The 19,807-nt window shown below is 40.7% G+C and overlaps 1 protein-coding gene across 1 annotated transcript in view; it reads right to left on the reverse strand.

Moving 5' to 3' along the window:
- The window catches only part of LOC122558651 (probable G-protein coupled receptor 139), a 35,580-nt gene extending 30,647 nt beyond the window's left edge, over nucleotides 1–4,933 (reverse strand). The window contains exon 1 of the mRNA XM_043707449.1: nucleotides 4,800–4,933. Coding sequence (XP_043563384.1) covers nucleotides 4,800–4,933 — 134 coding nt within the window. The remainder of the gene's footprint in view (nucleotides 1–4,799) is intronic.
- Nucleotides 4,934–19,807: the final 14,874 nt, after the last annotated feature.

Here is a 19,807-nt window from a genome sequence, read left to right on the forward strand (position 1 = left end):
ACGACCTGTTCTCCATTCCAGGCAACATCCTGGTAAATCTTCTCTGCACTCTCTCCAAAGCTTCCACATCTTTCCTAAAGTGTGGTGACCAGAACTGCACACAGTACTCCAAATGTGGCCTTACCAAAGTCCTGTACAGTTGCAACATCACTTCACGACTCTTGAATTCAATCCCTCTGCTAATGAACGCTAATACACCCTCGGCCTTCTTACAAGCTCTATCCACCTGAGTGGCAATTCTTAAAGATCTATGAACATAGACCCCAAGATCCCTCTGTTCCTCCACCTCACTAAGAACCCTACCGTTAACCCTGTAGTCCGCATTCTTATTTGTCTTTCCAAAATAGAGAACCTCACACTTGGCAGGGTTGAACTCCATCTGCCACTCCTCAGCCCAACTCTGCATCATATCTTTCAAAAGTAAGAGACAAAGAGTAGAGTGGAAGTATAAACAGGAATCTAACACAGATACACATAGGAAAACAGATATGCAATCTGTGAAGCAATTATGAAGTTGGTAAATTGGACATGAAAAAGAATTGTTGTTTCTGATGAGAAAGTACCCTTTGGAATCAAATGTCTTGTCATTAGCTTCCACAGGTAAAGTCTTGCTGAATTTAACTGAGTTACAGAAGGGTTCTTTTGGTACTGTACTAATTTGGAAATTACGTCTACTAATTCTGTCTGATACAAAAGAACAAAAACTTCAACTTAACATTTTTAAGGCAATTCTTGCCCATTATCAGAAATTTAAGTAAGCACAGTCTGTTTAAATATGGGAATATGAGGAATCTATGTTAGTACACTTTTGTCCCTGAGGAGGGATAATTGTCAGATTTTGATAATGTTGCAATTTTTTACGGCACTGTTTGATTTTGTAATCACTTTATTTTAATAATACCTGACCCATTTATTTAAACAATCTGGTCTAAGTGTATGCTAATGTGATAACTAGCAGAGCATCGGTTTACTGGGAACAAACCCTAAACCTGTCAAAAACAATCCTCAACCTGCAGTTCCCTGCAAGTCACTCAGCTCCTGACTTCTCTATGTGTGTCCATGATCTACAAAGCACAAGCCGGAAATGTGATGAAATATTCCCCACTACTTGAATCGTTGCAGTGAAAACTATACTCAAGAAGCTTGACACCATATTGGATAAAGCAGCTCATTTGGTTGATATCACATCCTCAAATATCCATTCCTTCCAGCACAGATGTTCAGTGACAATAATGTGTCCCATTGACAAGATACACTGCAGATCTTCACCAAGGTTCCTTAGACAATCGCAAACCTATGACCACTACCATTTAGAAGCACAACGGCATCAAATACGTGGGAATGTGAAGTTCTCTTCCATGCCAGCCCTACATTTCCATTCTTTCGGTGTTTCTGGGTCCAAATCCAGGAATTCCCTCCTCAGTGGGGGTCTGCCTACATTAAATAGACTGTAGCTGTTCAAGAAGGCAGCTCTTCACCATAACTTTCTGAAGAGCATCTAGAGATGGGCAATAAATTGTCATTCATATTCCATGGCATGTTTAAGGGAAGCAAAGGAGAAATTGGTCTAAGTCCTGTGATTTCATTTTCTGTGTCACATATCTTATAAAGTAAAGCATTTTTGAAATCGTGCTTCATCTTATAAGAGTTGGGTGATGTAAGGCCTGCATTCTTTTATTTTCTTGTATTGTAATTGTGGATTGCTATGGCAAAAAGACTGTTGGAAATGGAGGACTGAGGAGGCGACTGCTAGAGTTTTCTAAAACAAGTTAGTAAAACGTTTTGGAAGAGATATTTACACTGTCACATTGTTCAAATGGGGAAGGTTAATTGCACACAGAGCTTGTTACCAGTCCATCCGCAATTCAAGAATTGGAAAGCAAAAAGTAAGGATTGATTTGTCAATGAGAAAAGCTGTCAAACTGCCAAAACAAGAAATGTGATTGTCTCTTTGGTGTCTCAGTAGCTTGTGGGAGTAAATAATAATGGCCAGAGACCATCAGATTGCTGGAAAAATAAAGGGTATGCCTTTCTATAATAGTCATGATGTCGAGGAGCCACTGTTGGACTTGAGTGGACAATGTTAAAAATCACACGGCACCGGGTTATAGTCCAATAGGTTTATTTGGACGCATTATATTTTGGAGCGCTGGTCCTTCATCAGGTATCTGTGGACCTTCTTTTAAATCATATTCGTGAGCTAACTTAAGGTTTTATTTTTAAAAAGGTGACATCTAAGCTCAGATTGAACGAACCTGACTCAAGATTGGGATACAGACTGACTCTAACCTCGCATCTTTAATACATTGTCTGAGTTGAGATGTTACTTTTTAAAAGTAAAACTTTTTAAAAGTTATCTCGAGAATGAAACATAAAATAAGTTCTGGAATTTGCATATTAATCAACCAAACCTGCAACTCATTGTAAAAGATGAAAACATTCCCAACAACCAAGCTTTGTTCAATGTATTGTCTCAGTTGCATGACACTGTAATCTTTTACAATAAATTATGTATCTGATGATCCTGCTTCACAGCCACCTGATGAAGGAGCAGCGCTCCGAAAGTGAATGCTTCCAAATAAACCTGTTGGACTATAACCTGGTGTTGTGTGATCTTTAAGTTTCTACATAGAAAATACCTGAAGCCTGGAGAAATCCAGTCTACTTTTCCCTGGCAGTTCATAGTTCAAACAATACACAGAGACTTGAACTTGTTAATTTGTGAACCCTGCTTCCCTGCAAGGAAGAGAAAGGTTAAAGAACAGCAATTCCTGGAAAACAAAACATCATCTCATTGAACCTTGTGGACAAGGCCGTTGAAGTGCCTTCCCACGTTTCCTCTCCCCCACCCTCCACCCCAATAACGCCAACTTTTTGTATGTGTGTCGCAGGAGTTTTATATGGGGTTAGAGTTTTAACTCGTAGAGTTTTACCTTATCAGTTCCCAGCCTGTAGCATTGTCCTATTTATTTGTAACAAAACATAATTCTTAATAAGTACAGAAACCTGGCCCATGCACTTCTATTAACCTGTATCTAACAAGACTGATAAATAGAGGAGTTTTTTGCAAACTCTGTTAGAAAATCTTTATCTTTATGTCTCCAGGTATACCAGGACTTTTGATTTGCAATGCACCACTTCAGTGAATCAAAACCCTGCTGTCGCACATTCTTATTAAAGATTAGATTAGATTACATTACATTACAGCGTGGAAACAGGCCCTTCGGCCCAACAAGTCCACACCGACCCGCCGAAGCGCAACCCACCCATGCCCCTACATTTACCCCTTACCTAACATTACGGGCAATTTAGCATGGTCACTTCACCTGACCTGCACATCTTTGGACTGTGGGAGGAAACCGGAGCACCCGGAGGAAACCCACACAGACACGGGGAGAACGTACAAACTCCACACAGTCGCCTGAGGCGGGAAATGAACCCGGGTCTCAGGCACTGTGAGGCAGCAGTGCTAACCACTGTGCCACCGTGCCGCCCACTAAAATGCTCTTTTTCATATATTAAAAAAATGCACTGCAGGCTTATTCATTTTCATGTCCAAAGGTATGATAATATGTCACATCAAAGCTTACTGTACAGAATTTGAGCTCATGGCAAAGGGATTATTAACCAAGATTGAAGACTTCGATTGTGAACAGAGAACAAAGAATAGAGGAAGCTGCCCATATTATGGTTACCAGGCAACTAGTGGAGTGTCACAGGTATATAAAGAGGGCCCCAAGTACTTACAATCTAGGCTAAGACTTGGAGAAAGAGCCCAAATTTATTGTTGTTCAATGTTTTGATGACACAAAGGTCAATGAAAGATTGAACTGTTAGGAAGACATCAGGATTTAACAAAGAGATCTAAATAGGTTAAGAGACTGGGCAAAGTTTTAACAGATACATTAAAATGTGGAAAAATGTGAACATTTGTACTTTGGTTGGAAAAATAGAAAGGGGGCATATAGTTAAGGGATGTGTATGAGTCATGAGAAATGTAGGATTTTAGGGTACGGATACTCTTCGGAAGGTCGGTGTGGACTTGTTGGGCCAAATGGCGTGTTTCCACACTGTAAGGATTCTATAGTTCTACTCAATAGTTCTAATTAATGGGGGTGTGGTGCAGAATGCCACAGCACTGAGCAATAAATGTGTTGTCATAGTTCATAAATGTCAAAAAGTATGCAAGCATATATAACCAGAGATAGAAACATGGAAACATACACAACAGAAGCAGGGGTAGGACATTCAGCCCATCGAGCATGTTCAGCTGTTCAATATGATTGTAGCTGAGCATACAACTCAATATCCTATTCTTGCTTTCTCCTCTATCGTTAGAACCAATTAACACTATACACTTTATTGAACTCCTTCTTGAAAATATTAAATATTTTGCCTTCAACTGCTTTCTGTGACAGAGGATTCCACAGGTTCACCTTTCCCTGGATAAAGAAACTTTCTGCTCAGCTTAGTCCCAAATTGCCTACCCCATTTCCTGAAACTGTGTGACACTTTGTTCTGGATTCCCCAGTCAGCAGAAACATCCTCCTTGCTTCTACCCTGGATAATACTGTTAGAATTTAAACATTTCTATGAGATTCCCCTACCCCATATCCTGAAACTGTGTGACACTTTGTTCTGGATTCCCCAGTCAGCAGAAACATCCTCCTTGCTTCTACCCTGGATAATACTGTTAGACTTAAAACATTTCTATGAGATTCCCCTAATTGATCCGGTCATTCATTATATGTTGGTCCTGCCATCCCAGGAATCATCTGGATAAATCTATTTGCACTCACTCCATAGCTAAAACATCCTTACGGAGATAAGGAGACCAGAAGTGCACAAAATACTCCAGGTGGCGTTTGTGTAATCGCAGTAAGACATCCTTGCATGTGTACGTGAATCCTTTCACATTGTATGGTGGTCGCATGGTTTTAGAGATGCATTTTGTCCTGGAACGTTTTGAAGAGAGGTTGTTGTTAGCTGTCCCTTCCAAACTAATAATGCAAACAGCTTGTGAGGCCTTAGATTTATTAAAAATAGGAGCAATAGACTGAGTATGAATGGGTGGAGTCAGGCCCCCACACGAACCAGGGTTTTAGCTTCTCTTTCAGCAATTGTTGGGGTTTTGAAGTTGGCTGAGGAAGCTGTCTCGCTCTTCCTCTTTGCTATTAGAATAGCATGTGACACAATCTGTTTTACTGACTTTGCTATTGCCAAGGGTGTGTTTATGGAATGTTATTATATTGGAACAGCTGCTGTTTAATAGTTAAATAGTCTATTATTCTGTTATGTTTTCCAATAGAGTTAAAGTTGTACCAATTCTTCTTTCTTTTGTTTGTCTTTTCACTGTCGGATGAGAATAAAGTGTGTTTTCCTTCACGCCAAATAATGTAACCAATCAAATTACGTCTCAAACACAGCACCTTGCACTTGCCTGAAAAATGAGAGAAGTAAAGGTCTAGACTATCTCCTTGATATATTTGAAGGGGATTTGGTCTGATCCATGACACTACCATTTGCTTTCTGCATCACATGCTAACCTGCATGTATACCTTCAGTGACTGGTGGTATAATGACAGCCACGTCTAACTGCACCTTCCCTTTTTTCGTCAATCTATTGCTATCCACATAATAAAATGTACCAGAATAGATAACTTTACATTTATCTGCTTTCTAATTCATCTGCAATGCATTTGCACTCACTAAACTTGTCCAAACCACACTGATGCGTCACCTCATAATTCAGTCTTCCACCTAGCTTGATATCATCTTCAAATTGAAGCTATTACTTGTTGTCCCCTCGTTTAAGTCATTAATTTATATTTTATACAGCTGGGGTTCAATTACTGATCCCTGTGATACCCCGAAAGTAAATGGATATCATCTGGTAACTTTACAAATCATATCTTTGATCATCTCAGTACACTGCTCCCAATCCAATTCACTTGAACTTTTCATGCTAACCTGTTCTGTGAGAACTTACCAAATGCCTTCTGAAAGTCCAATCCAATCCAATCCAATCCAATCATTTCCATTGATATCCCTTTATCAACTATATTGTTATATGCTTGAAATGTCCTGTGGATTTGTTGAGAAAGATTTATCTTTTATAAATCAATGCCAACCCTGACCGATGTTCTCCAACTGTTCTACGATTAAATCTTTTCTCATAGACTCAAGCATTTACCCGACCACTAATGCCAAGCAACTAGTTTGTTCTCTCTCTACCTCTTTATTTTATGTATTACATGAGCTATCCTCCAATTCATTGAAACTGTCCCAGATTTTACTGAATCATGAAAGCTGACCAGCAATACATTCATTATTTCTCGGGCCCCATCCTTTAGTACTCTTTGATGTAGATTATCAGGCCCTGGGGAGTGAATCCCACAAATTTCACCAACACGATTTCTCTTCAGATTCTAATTTCCTTTAGCTCATGCTTCACATTAGAAATTCTTGTTTCCTATTTTTTTTGTGACATGATTTATGTTCTCTTTGTGAAGATAGAAACAAAATATATATTCATTTGGTCCTTCTTTGCTGAAATCTAAACTGCTCCCAGTCCTCAAGTCTACTTCTCTTTTTGGTCAAGTTGCATGCTGCTTCCTTGAACCTAATAATATCCCTAATTTCCCTTTAAACAAAACAGTGAAGCAGGAAAAATCCATGGACAGAGAGCAAGCTAACGTTTTGAGTCTGGATAACTCTTCATCCCTATCTTCACTTGTTAGCCATGTTCAGCCTGCTTTTCAATTTTGTTTTCGTACCAGACAGGAATGATCAATTGTTGCAGCTCCCCAATACAGTCTTAAAATGTTTGACATTGCTTATCCAAAGTCACCCCCTTCAGTAACGTTCTATAATTTATCATAGACAGCTTGCACCCTCATAGTATTGCTAGTTTCTCTCTTTAGTTTGAGGCCCCGGACTGAGAATCAACTACATCACCCTCCATCTTGATGAAGATTCTGATGATTAACTGATGATTCTAAAAGCCAAGTTGCATGGAATATAAAAGTAAGGAAATGTTAATGCAGTTATACATGGCATTGCTGAGACCACTTCTGGCAGGTGATTGAAAGGTGATCTTATTATCCTGTGAGAATATACGAATGACTTAAACTAGATAACACAGATTAGGAAGAAGAGATCTTCTGTTCAAAGTGAAGCTAAGGAGCTCCTTCTACTTCCCTCCCCCTCCCTCTCAGAAGGTCATTAGTATATGACATTATCTCCTCCAGAAAATAGTGCAAGTAGATTCATTAAGTAAAGGTCATTCTGAGTTAGTGGATTCGAATTGAAAAAGACTCTAGGCTGTCAGTACACAGAAATCAGATGTCATCTAATCAAACAATGGAGCAGAACCAAGGGTTGGAGAATGGCCTTCTCCTGCTCCTAATTTTTGTTTTGATACAATTGTCGGCATGTATTTCAGTCTGCTTTGCATTCCTCTGGGAACCATTCCCTATGTTACTGCGACGATTTCTGCACAACTATGTTTTAAATCCCCTTTGCTTCTCAGTTCTATTCATTCAAATTACTGTAAGTAACATCAAGGATCATCCAACCTTTATCCTTGGAGGATTTGATTTGCGAGCATAAATACGTCCTGAGATGATCCCAGTTCCAGGTAAATGTTGCAGCCTTTGCTTTATACAGAAAATGAAATATCCTGTCACTGCACTACCTACTCGAGCTGATGTTGAGGTCATTAATTTACTATCCTGTGTTTAGGGCTGTTGCAGTTTCCAGTAAATTACTAATTTCAGTTCATCTGTGGTGTAGCCGTTTTTTTTGTTTCAGCACAATCCATAATCTACGTGCAAATTATGTTCAAAGTTATGCTGGTAATGAGCAGTGTATCTTTTCTTTAACTGTTTGTTGAAATCAGTCCAATGTCTCTGAACATAACCTCATCACAATCTGGTATTCCAATATGATAATTTCAAAACATACACGCATATATATATGATATTTCTTGACATATTTATTAATAACAATGTGATTAAGCTATAATGTTTACAGTTTTAGTACTACAACAAACAGCTTCTGATGTGCTGGTGCACGTCATTTTTAACACTATTCTAAATAATTGAGTATAACTGAAAAGCGCATTGGTTATTTATTGAATCTGGGAACCCACACAGACACGGGGAGAATGTGCAAACTCCACACAGTCAGTCGCCTGAGGTGAGAATTGAACCCGGGTCTCTGGCGTTGTGAGGCAGCAGTTCTAACCACTGTGCCACCGTACCGCCCACAGATGGGCAGATAGGCAGATGACAAACATATTTCCTGAAGAAGTATTAGGGTTGATAATGTAACACAGTTCCTGGTTTGTTTATTTATTGTGGCCATGTTGGGTATCTAAAGTACTTTACTGATTTATGGCTCATTGGCAAAACTGAAGTGGATGGTATTAAAGAGACGATGCTGTGTCAACGTGAACTTGGAAATGGGAAAGGAAGCAAGGAGATCATTGTTCAGACCACTCAGAGGTATACAGTGGTTTCCTCTGTAAGTCACCGTTGCTCTTTTGAGTGTTTGCTTGTGGTGATCTGAGAAACACAGGTCTTTATTTAATCGTTTGCAGGCATCACTGAGGTTGGAAATGAAAAGAATTAAGAGATTAATGTCAGATTTCAGTGGTTCATAGACAGTCTGGGGAAATGGGCAAACGCGCAGCCAATAAAATAATGCAGTGATGTATAATATCATTAGTTTTGTGATAAGAATGACAATAGGCAATATAAAGCTCTTAAAATAATTTTAAAGCTGACATATAAGTAGAGATTTGCAATGTATGTGAATCAGTGTTTGAAGTTGACAGAGCAAGCTGAGAAGATTGTAATAAAATCAAGTTACCCTTTTAATAGAGGGTAAGAGGAAATAAGATTGATAAAGATTGAGGTGTCATGAATTGCACACGCATGTCTGGTTAATACTATACTTGAAATGCAAATAAATGGCCTTACACAACACATAGTAATCAGACTTTTACAGTTAGCAGGAAAACATGAATTGGCTCAATCAGTATCCCTGTCAGGATAATTTTAAGGAAGAAAATATTCAATGTTGAATGTAAGTCACTTCTGCAAGTATTGAATGTTCTTATACATCATTTGATTATCTGTAATTAGATTCAATGGAACCAGCAGGATTCTGAAAAGGTCAAATACAATTGGTCTTTCCAGGAATTTACTTTGCCACTGCCCTGGTGACATAATAGCTCAAAGTAGAACGTAGAACATAAAACAGGACAGCACATTAAAGGCTCTTCAGCTCTTGATGCTCCGCCGGCCTTTTCTCCTATGCTAAATTCAGACTAAACTACTAACCCTTCATTGTACTATTATCTACGTGACTATCCAACAGCCGCTTCAATGCCCTTAATGTATCTGACTCTACTACCACTGCTGGCAGTGCATTCAATGCATCCACTACTCTCTGAGTAAAAAAAAAACCTACTTCTCCTCAAACCTTCATCCAATCACCTTAAAATTATACTCCCTCATGATAGCCATTTCTGCCCTGGGTAAAAGACGTCGGCCATCCACTCTATCTGTGCCGCTCATGATCTTGTACACCTCTATAAAGTCACCTCTCATCCTTTTTTGCTCCAATGAGAAAAGCCCAACCTCCCTAAACCTTTCTTCAGAAGACATGCACTCCAGTCCAGACAGCATCCTGGTCAATCTCCTCTGCAACCTCTCTGAAGTTTCCACACCCTTCCTATAACGAGGCAACTAGACTGAACACAATGTTCCAAGTGTGGTCTAACCAGGGCTCTACAGAGCTGTAGCATAACCACACGGCACTTAAATTTAACCATCCACTAATGAAAGCCAATACACCGTAAGCCTTCTTAACAAACCTATCAATTTGGGTGGCAGCTTTGAGGAATTTATGAACATAGACCGCAAGGTCCCTCTGTTCATCCACAGTACCAAGAATCCTGTCTTTAACCCTACAATGTGCATTCAAATTTGACCTTCCAAAGTGAATCACTTCACACTTTTCGAGGTTGAATCCCATCTTATTAGCCCAGTTCTGCATCCTGTCAATGTTCTGTCGCAAACTACAGCAGCTCTCCACACTATCTACAAACTCATCATCGACAAACTCACTAACCCACCCTTTCACTTCCTGAGCCAAGTCATTTATAAAAATCACAAAGAGCAGAGGTCCAGAACTGATCCCTGCGGAACACCACTGGTCACCAAGCTCCAGGCTGAATACTTTCTATCCACCACTACCCCCTGTCTTCAGACAGCCAGATTTCCCTGTTTCCCATGCCTCTTTACTTTCTCTTTGGATTAGAGTGGTGCTGGAAAAGTACAGCAGGTCAGGCAGCATCCGAGGAGCAGGAAAATCGACGTTTTGGGCAAAAACCAGTAATCAGGAATCTTTCTGAATGAACAGATAGGCGTGGAGTAATGATTGACGTAGATGAGAAGATGCAAAAGTTAAAACATTGGCAGGAAAAAAAATCCTTAAAATAGCTACACGAGAAAAGCCACCATGAATCAGGTTGCAAATTGCTCGCAGGACGCACCACCTCATAGAATCATGGAATCAAGGGAATCAGCTGGGAATTCGGAAAAATCGATGGCGCGACTTTGTGGATGTGAACTGATGACTGAAACATTTGCTGTGATCTGAGAACTTGTTCTCCCAAAGAAGCCTATCATCTGCTGCTTCGAATAATTTGGCTCACAACTAAATAATGTGAGAAAATTACAAAATGTTACTGTTTGAGCTTGAATGATGTTGGTGATTTCTATTTGTTCACCTATTATAAATAAATCAAAATGATCATTTCTGAGTGCAGGTAATCCCAAAATGAGTACGATGCACATTGAAAGCTGTTGAATGCAGAATGGAATCAATTTTCTCTGACCTTTTAAAGGCAAAAACTTACACCATTTCTAATTTCCTTCAGTTCTGAACAAGGATCAGATTTAACATGAAATGTTAGCTTGGATTTTCTCTCTCTGAAAATGTTTCTGCACCAGCTCAGCATTTCCAGGACGTTCCGTTTTCACCAGGGCAAGGATGAGGATTTCAGTAACAGGCGATGGGACTGGAATCATTCAATGGTGTTTTTGAGTGACATGGACTCAATTGGCCAAATGATTTTTTTTGTTCTATAGATCTCTGTATTTCTATGAAGCTGGAATAGAGCCACATGGTCTCATGGAATTTGAATAGAAGGTCAATTAATAGCAGAAATTGACAATCAGAAACAAATAAAAGGGAAAAATGTAAGCCCAATAGTGCAGATTGGGCGAATCTCACACGCTTGCTAGGCATAGTTACAGCACAATCAGCTAGAGAACTGACCCTGGAGGAAGGATAAAAAATAATATGAACAACCTTCTCAATCCGTAAGTGAGCAAATTGCTGCCTGATCACAATGGGATGCCGGATATGTAGTCAGATAATTTAACAATAGTGGCGGTACTTGCATTGCACATGTGGAAATTAATTCCATGTTTTCTGACAATGTCACCTAAAGATCAATCATTGGGAGATACAATGGTGCAATCAACCATGCAAATAGGTCAGTAAGGACATGGACAGATGCTTACTATTTTCACAGACACGCACGATGTCATTTGTAACTGGTAGCATATAGAATGTTACAGCTCAGTACAGGTCATTTGGCCCTCAATGTTGTGCCGACCCGTGAAATTAATCTGATGCCCATCTAACCTACACCATTCCATTATTATCCAAATGTATATCCAATCCCAATTTAAATGGCCTTAACTTCGGCAAGTTTCCCACTCTTGCAGGCAGGCCATTCCAAGCCTCTATTACTCTCTGAGTAAAGAAACTACCCCTGATTTCTGTCCTAAATCTATCACCCATCAATTTAAAGTTATGTCCCCTCGTGTTAGTCTTCACTATCTGAGAAAAAAGGTTCTCACTGTCCACCCTATCTAACCCTCTGATTACTTTTTTTCTGTCCAATGAAAACAGACTTAGTTCGCTCAGCCTTTCCTCGTAAGCCCTTCCTTCCATACCAGGAAACATCCTTGTATAAATCTCCTCTGAACCCCTTCCAAAGCTTCCATATCCTTCCATTAGGTGGATCCATATAATTTTGTTATAATTGTTATTATAACAGTAAGTAAACATCAATATTCTTTTGTATTTCCTGTCATGAGTTTAGTAAGGAATTTCAAAGCTCCTTAAGCGATAGGCAAGTACCCAATTAACTGGCAGTTAACACACTATAGTTGAGGAATGCCTGGGAAGAAATGTGCTTGTGCCCATTGTGAGAAGCCGCAATAATGGAGACATGGGAGTCTGGGAAGCATCCTGAGACCATGGAGGGCCAGGGAATGACCTGGTCCATCTCTCGCCATTCAGGGATTTGCTTCATTGGAAATGTATGTATGTAATTAATGAATAATAGAATTGATTTGTAAATATTAAGGATTGGATATAACAAAGGTGTACACATGTATGTGCTCCTTTGGTAGTGAAGACCTCTGGATTTTCAGAGGGTTTCTTCCTACCTTTTAATTTCAATAAACTCTTTGCTGCTGGAAGTGAACTCCTGGGTGTCGAGTGAATCACTTGTTCATTCCATGCCAAAACTTTCCTCCTACAATTGGTCTTTGGCCACATATTCAACTGTATCATCTTCTATTTCTAGCCCCACTAGCACATGGCAAAGGAAGCAATCCCAAGATTACAACACGAGAAGATCTGCTTTTCAACTTTCTACCAAACCCCCTTTCAGAATATCCTGTACCTGCTCAGAGACATCCTCTACCTTGGCACCAAAGAGGCAACACATCATCCCAGAGTCTCCCTTGCAGTCACAAAAACACCTGTTTGTGCCCCTCACTATAAGACACCCTATCGCTACAGCTTGCCTACTCCTTAATCTCACTGTTGCAAAACGGTGCCAAACATGGTGCCACTGATCTGGCTGCTGCCATTGTTTTCCCCTCAGAGTACTGCCTTCGAAGACAGAGTATTCGAGACAACAGTATGAGTGGACTGGAAGTGAGTAGAATTTTGAATAGTAAAGGAAGGAAAAAACCTTGGATAGTGTGGGATAGTGCAGCAGGTAGCAGATCCATCATTATCTTATTCTGTGATGAAGCAAACTTGAAAGAGCAAATGGCGTCACCTGTTCCCATTTTTTTCTGTTCTAATATATAGCATTCTCAAGTTCCATTGGAAGCTGTCTGAATTTCTCTTGATTCAACAATTGTTCCTCTCAAGGTGGGAAATTGTGGACGTCATTCTGCTGTTCGGAAAACCTGAGAGAAAAACCTTGAAATAAGAGTTTTGTTTATTCATTTATGGAATGAAGACGTCGCTGGTCAGGCCAGAATTTATTGCCCATCCCTAATTAACCAGAAGGCAGTTAAGCGTCAACCACTTTGTTGTGGCTCTGAAGTTACATTTAAAACAATCCATATAAGGACAGCAGTTTCGTTCCCTAAAAGACATTAGTGAACCAGGTGGGTTTTTACAAAAACAACAATAGATTTACAGACATCATTGCACGTTTAGGTCCAGATAGTTATTGAATTCAAATTCTACCATCTGCTGTGATGACTGACATATGCCTTTCTCTGACATTCCAGTCATCCTTGTTTCTGAAGGTTGGGCCATGTATTTATACTGGATTGGTCCCGGTGTATTCGCAAAGCATTGCAATGGTTGGCGATTTTCTTCTGTGGCACGGCTGACCCAGGAGATTCATCCACTCTTACTGCCTGCCATCAGGAGCATTGGAAGGATTGCAAATTGACAACCAACTTGTTTGCCTGTATTCCATGGCTAATATGTCCTGGCTTCAAACGAAAACCGAGTGCTTCTGTCCACCGGTCGGGATGTTATCAATATGCTGGAAGAACACTTCCTTCCACTCTCAATTCTTTTATTGCAAGATGCACATTGACTTTTATCAAAGATCATTGCAGTGACACAAAGAGAAACTCAAATGTGACAATTGTGTTTACTTGACAATGGGTGAAAAAATGCCTTTTTATATGTTTCTTGTTCTTTAATATTTATTTAGGTAATGCTCTACCTACCCTCAGGTATTTGGTGGAACAGTGTTCAAGAAGCTTTATTCTTTTTCTAACCCATGATGAGAAAAGGAGCTGCTCTGTGGTCAGTGCTAAAATAGTGCTAGGTAATGAATTCATGACAAATGGACTGATAATATTTTGTGATTTTTCAGTTTTGTGTAATGGTTAAGTCAGTGAGTAATCAGCAATTATGCTTCTCTGCATCTTTCGTTTACAGGAACTCCAATGGTTTTAGTGATGGTGAGAGATTTTAGTTTATTCTGGTTCTGGTTTATTCAACCTTGTACATTATGGAACAACAAGAAAAGTAACTCTTTCTCTGTCATCCCCTTCTTTACATTTATGTTTCTTTGACTACCTGACCTTCACTCATTCCCTGTTGTTGTCTCCTCTTTCACTTTGTCTATTCCTCTTCCCCTCATCCTGTCACAATCTGTCTCTTTCACTGTCATTTTACTAATATCTGTCTCCTAGTTTCCTCAGACTTTCATCTGTGTTCTCTCTTTGGCACTCTTTCTTATTTCTTCTCTTCTATCTTTACACTGTGATCAATAAGGACCAAGGCTTGAGAGTCGACAGGAAAATCTTTAAGTTTCAGGATCTTTCCATGCCTTAGTAGTGCAGATTTCCTTTGGTATTTTCCTGTTTTCCTGATGCAGTTTTCATTAACACAATTTTAATAATGCAACACTACCTAGGTACTCACCCTTTAACAGTGCAGTAGTCTCTCATTAACATCCCTCAAAGGCTGCTCCACTCTCTCGGTACTGTCACTCCAATAGTCCTTAGTACTGCAAGTCCTTAGTCCTTTACAAGATGATTAGGGGTTTAGATAGGGTTGTCCGTGAGAACCCTTTTCCACGTATGGAATCAGCTATTACGACGAGGCATAGCTTTAAATTAAGGGGTGGTAGGTAAAGGACAGATGTTAGGGGTAGGTTCTTTACTCAGCGAGTCGTGAGTTCATGGAATGCCCTGTCAGTAGCAGTGGTGGACTCTCCTTCATTATGGGCATTTAAACGTGCATTGGATAGGCATATGGAGGATAGTGGGCTAGTGTAGGTTAGGTGGGCTTGGATCGGCGCAACATCGAGGGCCAAAGGGCCTGTACTGCGCTGTATTCTTCTATGTTCTATGTTCTATGTTCTATGCCTGTTTCGTGCTTCAACCTCTCAATAATAAGTCAAAGAGAATGCAACAGTCCTTTAGCATAGCACTATATGGTAAACCCCTTATTTACTCAAGTCTATGACGTGGAACAGCCTTCTGGCTGCCAGTGTAAATTGTCAACACAACTACGTTGATGTTAAGGGTAAACTAGCAGTCACCCAAGCTTTGCATGCTCTAAGAATTGCAGCAATCCTTTTGAACAATGAACTTGAGGAAAGTGGCGAATAGTTGTTGAGTCCTCACACTAGATACTCTGTTCCTATCCAGAACCTGTTCCTAAACAATTGAACATCTGTTGTCACACCACTGCGACTATGTTCACAAACAGTAGCCCCTGTACATGACATGAGAACCATTGATCACATCTGGAACTTGCACTTTCACAATAAGACGCCGTTTCCCAAATTTGAAACACAAGCTTATTACTATTTGTTGTAGGTTCTGGGGTTTCCCTGGGATGTGTGAAGTGGGAAAACTCGTGGTCATACTGTATATGCAAAGGAAGACTATTTTCAGGTTAATTGGTCCATTTTTGTTGACTGTGTGTGTTTACCTGAATCACTCATCCCCAGCAATAACTGAACTTTTCTCTATGTGTTTTCCTTTTGGGCTGGACTGGAGGAGAGCGCTTCTTTCCTGAGGGCAGCCCATTGCAGTGTAACTCTTTCCTTGCTGCTCCCAGAGCCAATTTGCTGTCAACAGTCCTTCTCTTCCTTGTGTACTTAAACCAAATTCTTCCATTCAAGCATATTCCTGTTTGAAAGGTGCAAAATTGACTGAACTAGAGATGAGCCAAACATGTGCAGGTCAGGCGAATTGGCCATGCTAAATTGCCCTTGATGTTGGGTGCATTGGTTGGAGTGGGATGGGTGTGGGAGAGCTGCTGTTTGCAGGGTCGGTGTGGACTGGTTGGGCCTAAGGGCCTGTTACCGCACTGGAGGGAATCTATCTAATCTAATCTAAACTCCAATCATCAAATGGATTCTCAACCCATTTAGAACCCATAGAGCACCTACCCCCTTCACTAAAATCCCAATGGACAATATACCTTCACGATCATTCCTCCACGTCACGGAATCCCAATATTTCCAGATCCCTTTTTCTGCTGATGACCTTTTAAGCCATTTTGAAGAAAAAAGGGAATTTGGTCACTTATTTGAATAATTCTTTATCTGGTCTGGTGTCATATTTGGGTTATTTAATGTCACAGTGAAGTATATTGAAAGTTTTACTGAATGAAAATTTGTATAATTCCTCATCCATTTGTATGAATACTGTACTTATGTGATACGCACAAATTTTGTAAATGCATAAAATAATTAAAATTTTCTTTGGTTGAATTGATGCAGATATGTCTGTGTCCATTCTGCTATATTTATAACCTTCTACATCCTCTTTAAATAATTATTTGAGATGTGGCGTCTGTTATATTTAGGATGAATGGGCTTCTTGACCCCTCATTCTGAGGAAGAGTCATATTGGACTTTAAACGTTAACTCCGTTACCTATCCATAGACGCTGCCAGAGAATGTCAAGTCATTTGAAAAAGCAAAGTGCTTCTTTCATTCTACAGAGACTGGTGAATAATGTACGAGTGTTGTTGAGGGAAGAAGGGGGAGGTCAAGCAAAGGAGCAGGACAGAAATCTCAGATTCCATGGTCTTCATGAATGTTAGAAAACAAAACGATGAACATGAATTACTAACATGTCTCTTTTGATCCTGCTTAGTAGATCTTTATTAATGGCCTGGCACTTGAGATACTAAATGAATATTTTGCATCAGCATTTACTGTGGAAAAGGATATGGAAGATATAGAGTGTAGGGAAAAAGATGGTGACACCTTGCAAAATGTTCAGATTACAGAGGAGGGAGTGCTGGATGTCTTGAAACGGGTAAAGGTGGATACATCCCCAGGCCCTGATCAGGGGTACCCGAGAACTCTGTGGGAAGCTAGAGAAATGATTGCTGGGCCTCTTGCTGAGATATTTGTATCATCGATACTCACAGGTGAGGTGCCATGAAGACTGGAGGTTGGCAAACGTGGTGCCGCTGTTTAAAAAGGGTAGTAAAGACAAACCAGGGAATAATAGACCGGTGAGCCTGACCTCGGTGGTGGGCAAGTTGTTGCAGGGAATCCTGAGGGACAGGATTTACATGTACTTGGAAAGGGATAGTCAACATGGCTTTGTACGTGAGAAATCATGTCTTACAAAATTGACTGAGTTATTTGAAGAAGTAACAAAGAGGATTGATGAAGGCAGAGCAGTAGATGTGATCTATACGGACTTCAGTAAGGCGTTCGACAAGGCTTCCCATGGGAGACCGATTAGCAACGTTGGATTTCATGGAATACAGGGGGAACTAGCCATTTGGATACAGAACTGGCTCAAAGGTAGAAGACAGAGGGTGGTGGTGGAGGGTTGTTTTTCAGACAGGAGGCCTTTGATCAGTGAAGTGCCACAAGGATCGGTGCTGGGTCCTCTACTTTTTGCAGCACAGTACAGGCCCTTTGGCCCTCGATGTTGCGCCAATCCAAGCCCATCTAACCTACACTAGCCCACTATCCTCCATATGCATATCCAATGCCCGTTTAAATGCCCATAAAGAGGGAGAGCCCACCACTGCTACTGGCAGGGCATTCCATGAACTCACGACTCGCTGAGTACCTTTTGTTGCTCCCACCAATGCTCTGTCCAGTTGTAGCAAGATCCTCCAATTTTTTCACTATTTTTCCTTTGAAATAACAGCTATTTGCCTTCTGGAAGGCATAGAGTCATAGAGATGTACAGCATGGAAACAGACCCTTCGGTCAACCCCATTCATGCTGACCAGATATCCTAACCTAATCTAGTCCTATTTGCCAGCACTTGGCCTATATTCCTCTAAACACTTCCTATTCATTTACTCATCAGATGCCTTTTAAATGCTGTCATTAAATCAGCCTCCACCACTTCTTCTCGCAGCTCATTCCATACATGCACCACCCTCTGCATGAAAAAGCTGCCCTCTAGGTCCCTTTGAAAGCTTTCCCCTCTCACCCTGAACCTATGCCTTCTAGTTCTGGACTCAAGGAGACAAGGAGCCTGCAGTTGGGTATGACTCAGGGAGCCCCAACCTCTAAAATAGAGAGAAAGAGAGAAAGAAGACATCGAGTGGAGCAGCACATGCAACATCCACCACCATATGGGACAACAGGAAAAATCAACACTAGCAATCCACAGCAGAGCCCAGCTCTGGACCACAGCAAACCAAGCCCGCGTTCTACTCCAGGTTTGAACTCAAAGCCATTGAGACCGACCCTCTGTTCCAGCTTGGTTACTTAGGATAAGGGGAGGTGGACGTTGGTCCTCATGGTGCAGGGCATACCCCAGGGAAATGAAGCAGGGTAGGACTCTGGAGTTAGCAAGTTTCATTTTCTTCTCTCTCTTTTCTTGGTCAACCATTAGTTAGCAATTACTCCGTGTGGTATTAAGTCTGAGCTGCAACGGTTGACTGGTGTTCACATTAGCTGTCAGACAAGTCTCAGACATTCAATTTTGATCGATAATAGTCATTTTCGTTTTCCTGTACAGATATTCAATTGCTTGTTATCAATGAAATTAGGGTTTGTTTTGTCTCAGGAACATCTGCCACCTGTGTTTTCCACCACACCACGTTCCACTACATAAGCCGAGTGTCAGAACCATGGAGCCAGTGACCGAGATGTCAGGTAACACACCCTCAAATGCATCATATAAACACACTACCTGCAAGAGCAGGTGAGTGGCTGGCAATATTGCGTCAAGTAACTCAGTCTGCCAACTCTCCAACGCCTGTCCACCATCAACAGGTATAAGTCAGGAATGTGATGGAATACTCCCCACCGGTCTGGATGAGTTCAGCTCCAACAACACAAGAAAAGCTTGACACCTTTCAAGACAAAGCAATCTTGATTGGCACCACATCCACAACCATCAACCTCCTCCACCACCAATGCTCAGCATATGCAGCAGGTGCTATCTATAAGATGCACTGCAGAGATTCATCAAATTCCCCTAAACGGCATCTGCCAAAACCATGACCACTTCCATCTAGAAAGACAAAGGCAGCAGATACATAGGAACACCACAACCTGCAAGTTCCCCTCTTAGCTAACCAGTACGCCGACTTTGAAATATTGTTGCTGGGTTTACTGCTGTTCAGTCAAAATCCTGGAATTCCCTCAATAAGGCCATTATGGGTCCACATCCAGCACATGGACTGCAATGGCTCAAAAACGCCTCTCACTGCCATTCCTCAGGGGTAACTAGGAACAAGCAATAAATATTGGCCAACCAGTGATGTCCACATTTCATGAGTGAATTAAAAAAGGTGCCATTTTGAAATCCACATACAGTATGCAACATTTACTGGTACCCCTTCGTCAATTCTGATTTTTCTAAATATTCTACTACTACCGCCTGCATAATGGATTCAAGCATTTTCTGATGTTAGATGAACACGCCTGTCGTTCACTGCTTTCTGTCTCTCTCATGTCTTGCGCAGAAGTATTTTCAAGTCCATTGAGCCTTTTCAAGCATCTGGA

Source organism: Chiloscyllium plagiosum, chromosome 17, assembly GCF_004010195.1.
Source record: "Chiloscyllium plagiosum isolate BGI_BamShark_2017 chromosome 17, ASM401019v2, whole genome shotgun sequence".
Taxonomy (NCBI): Eukaryota; Metazoa; Chordata; class Chondrichthyes; order Orectolobiformes; family Hemiscylliidae; genus Chiloscyllium; species Chiloscyllium plagiosum.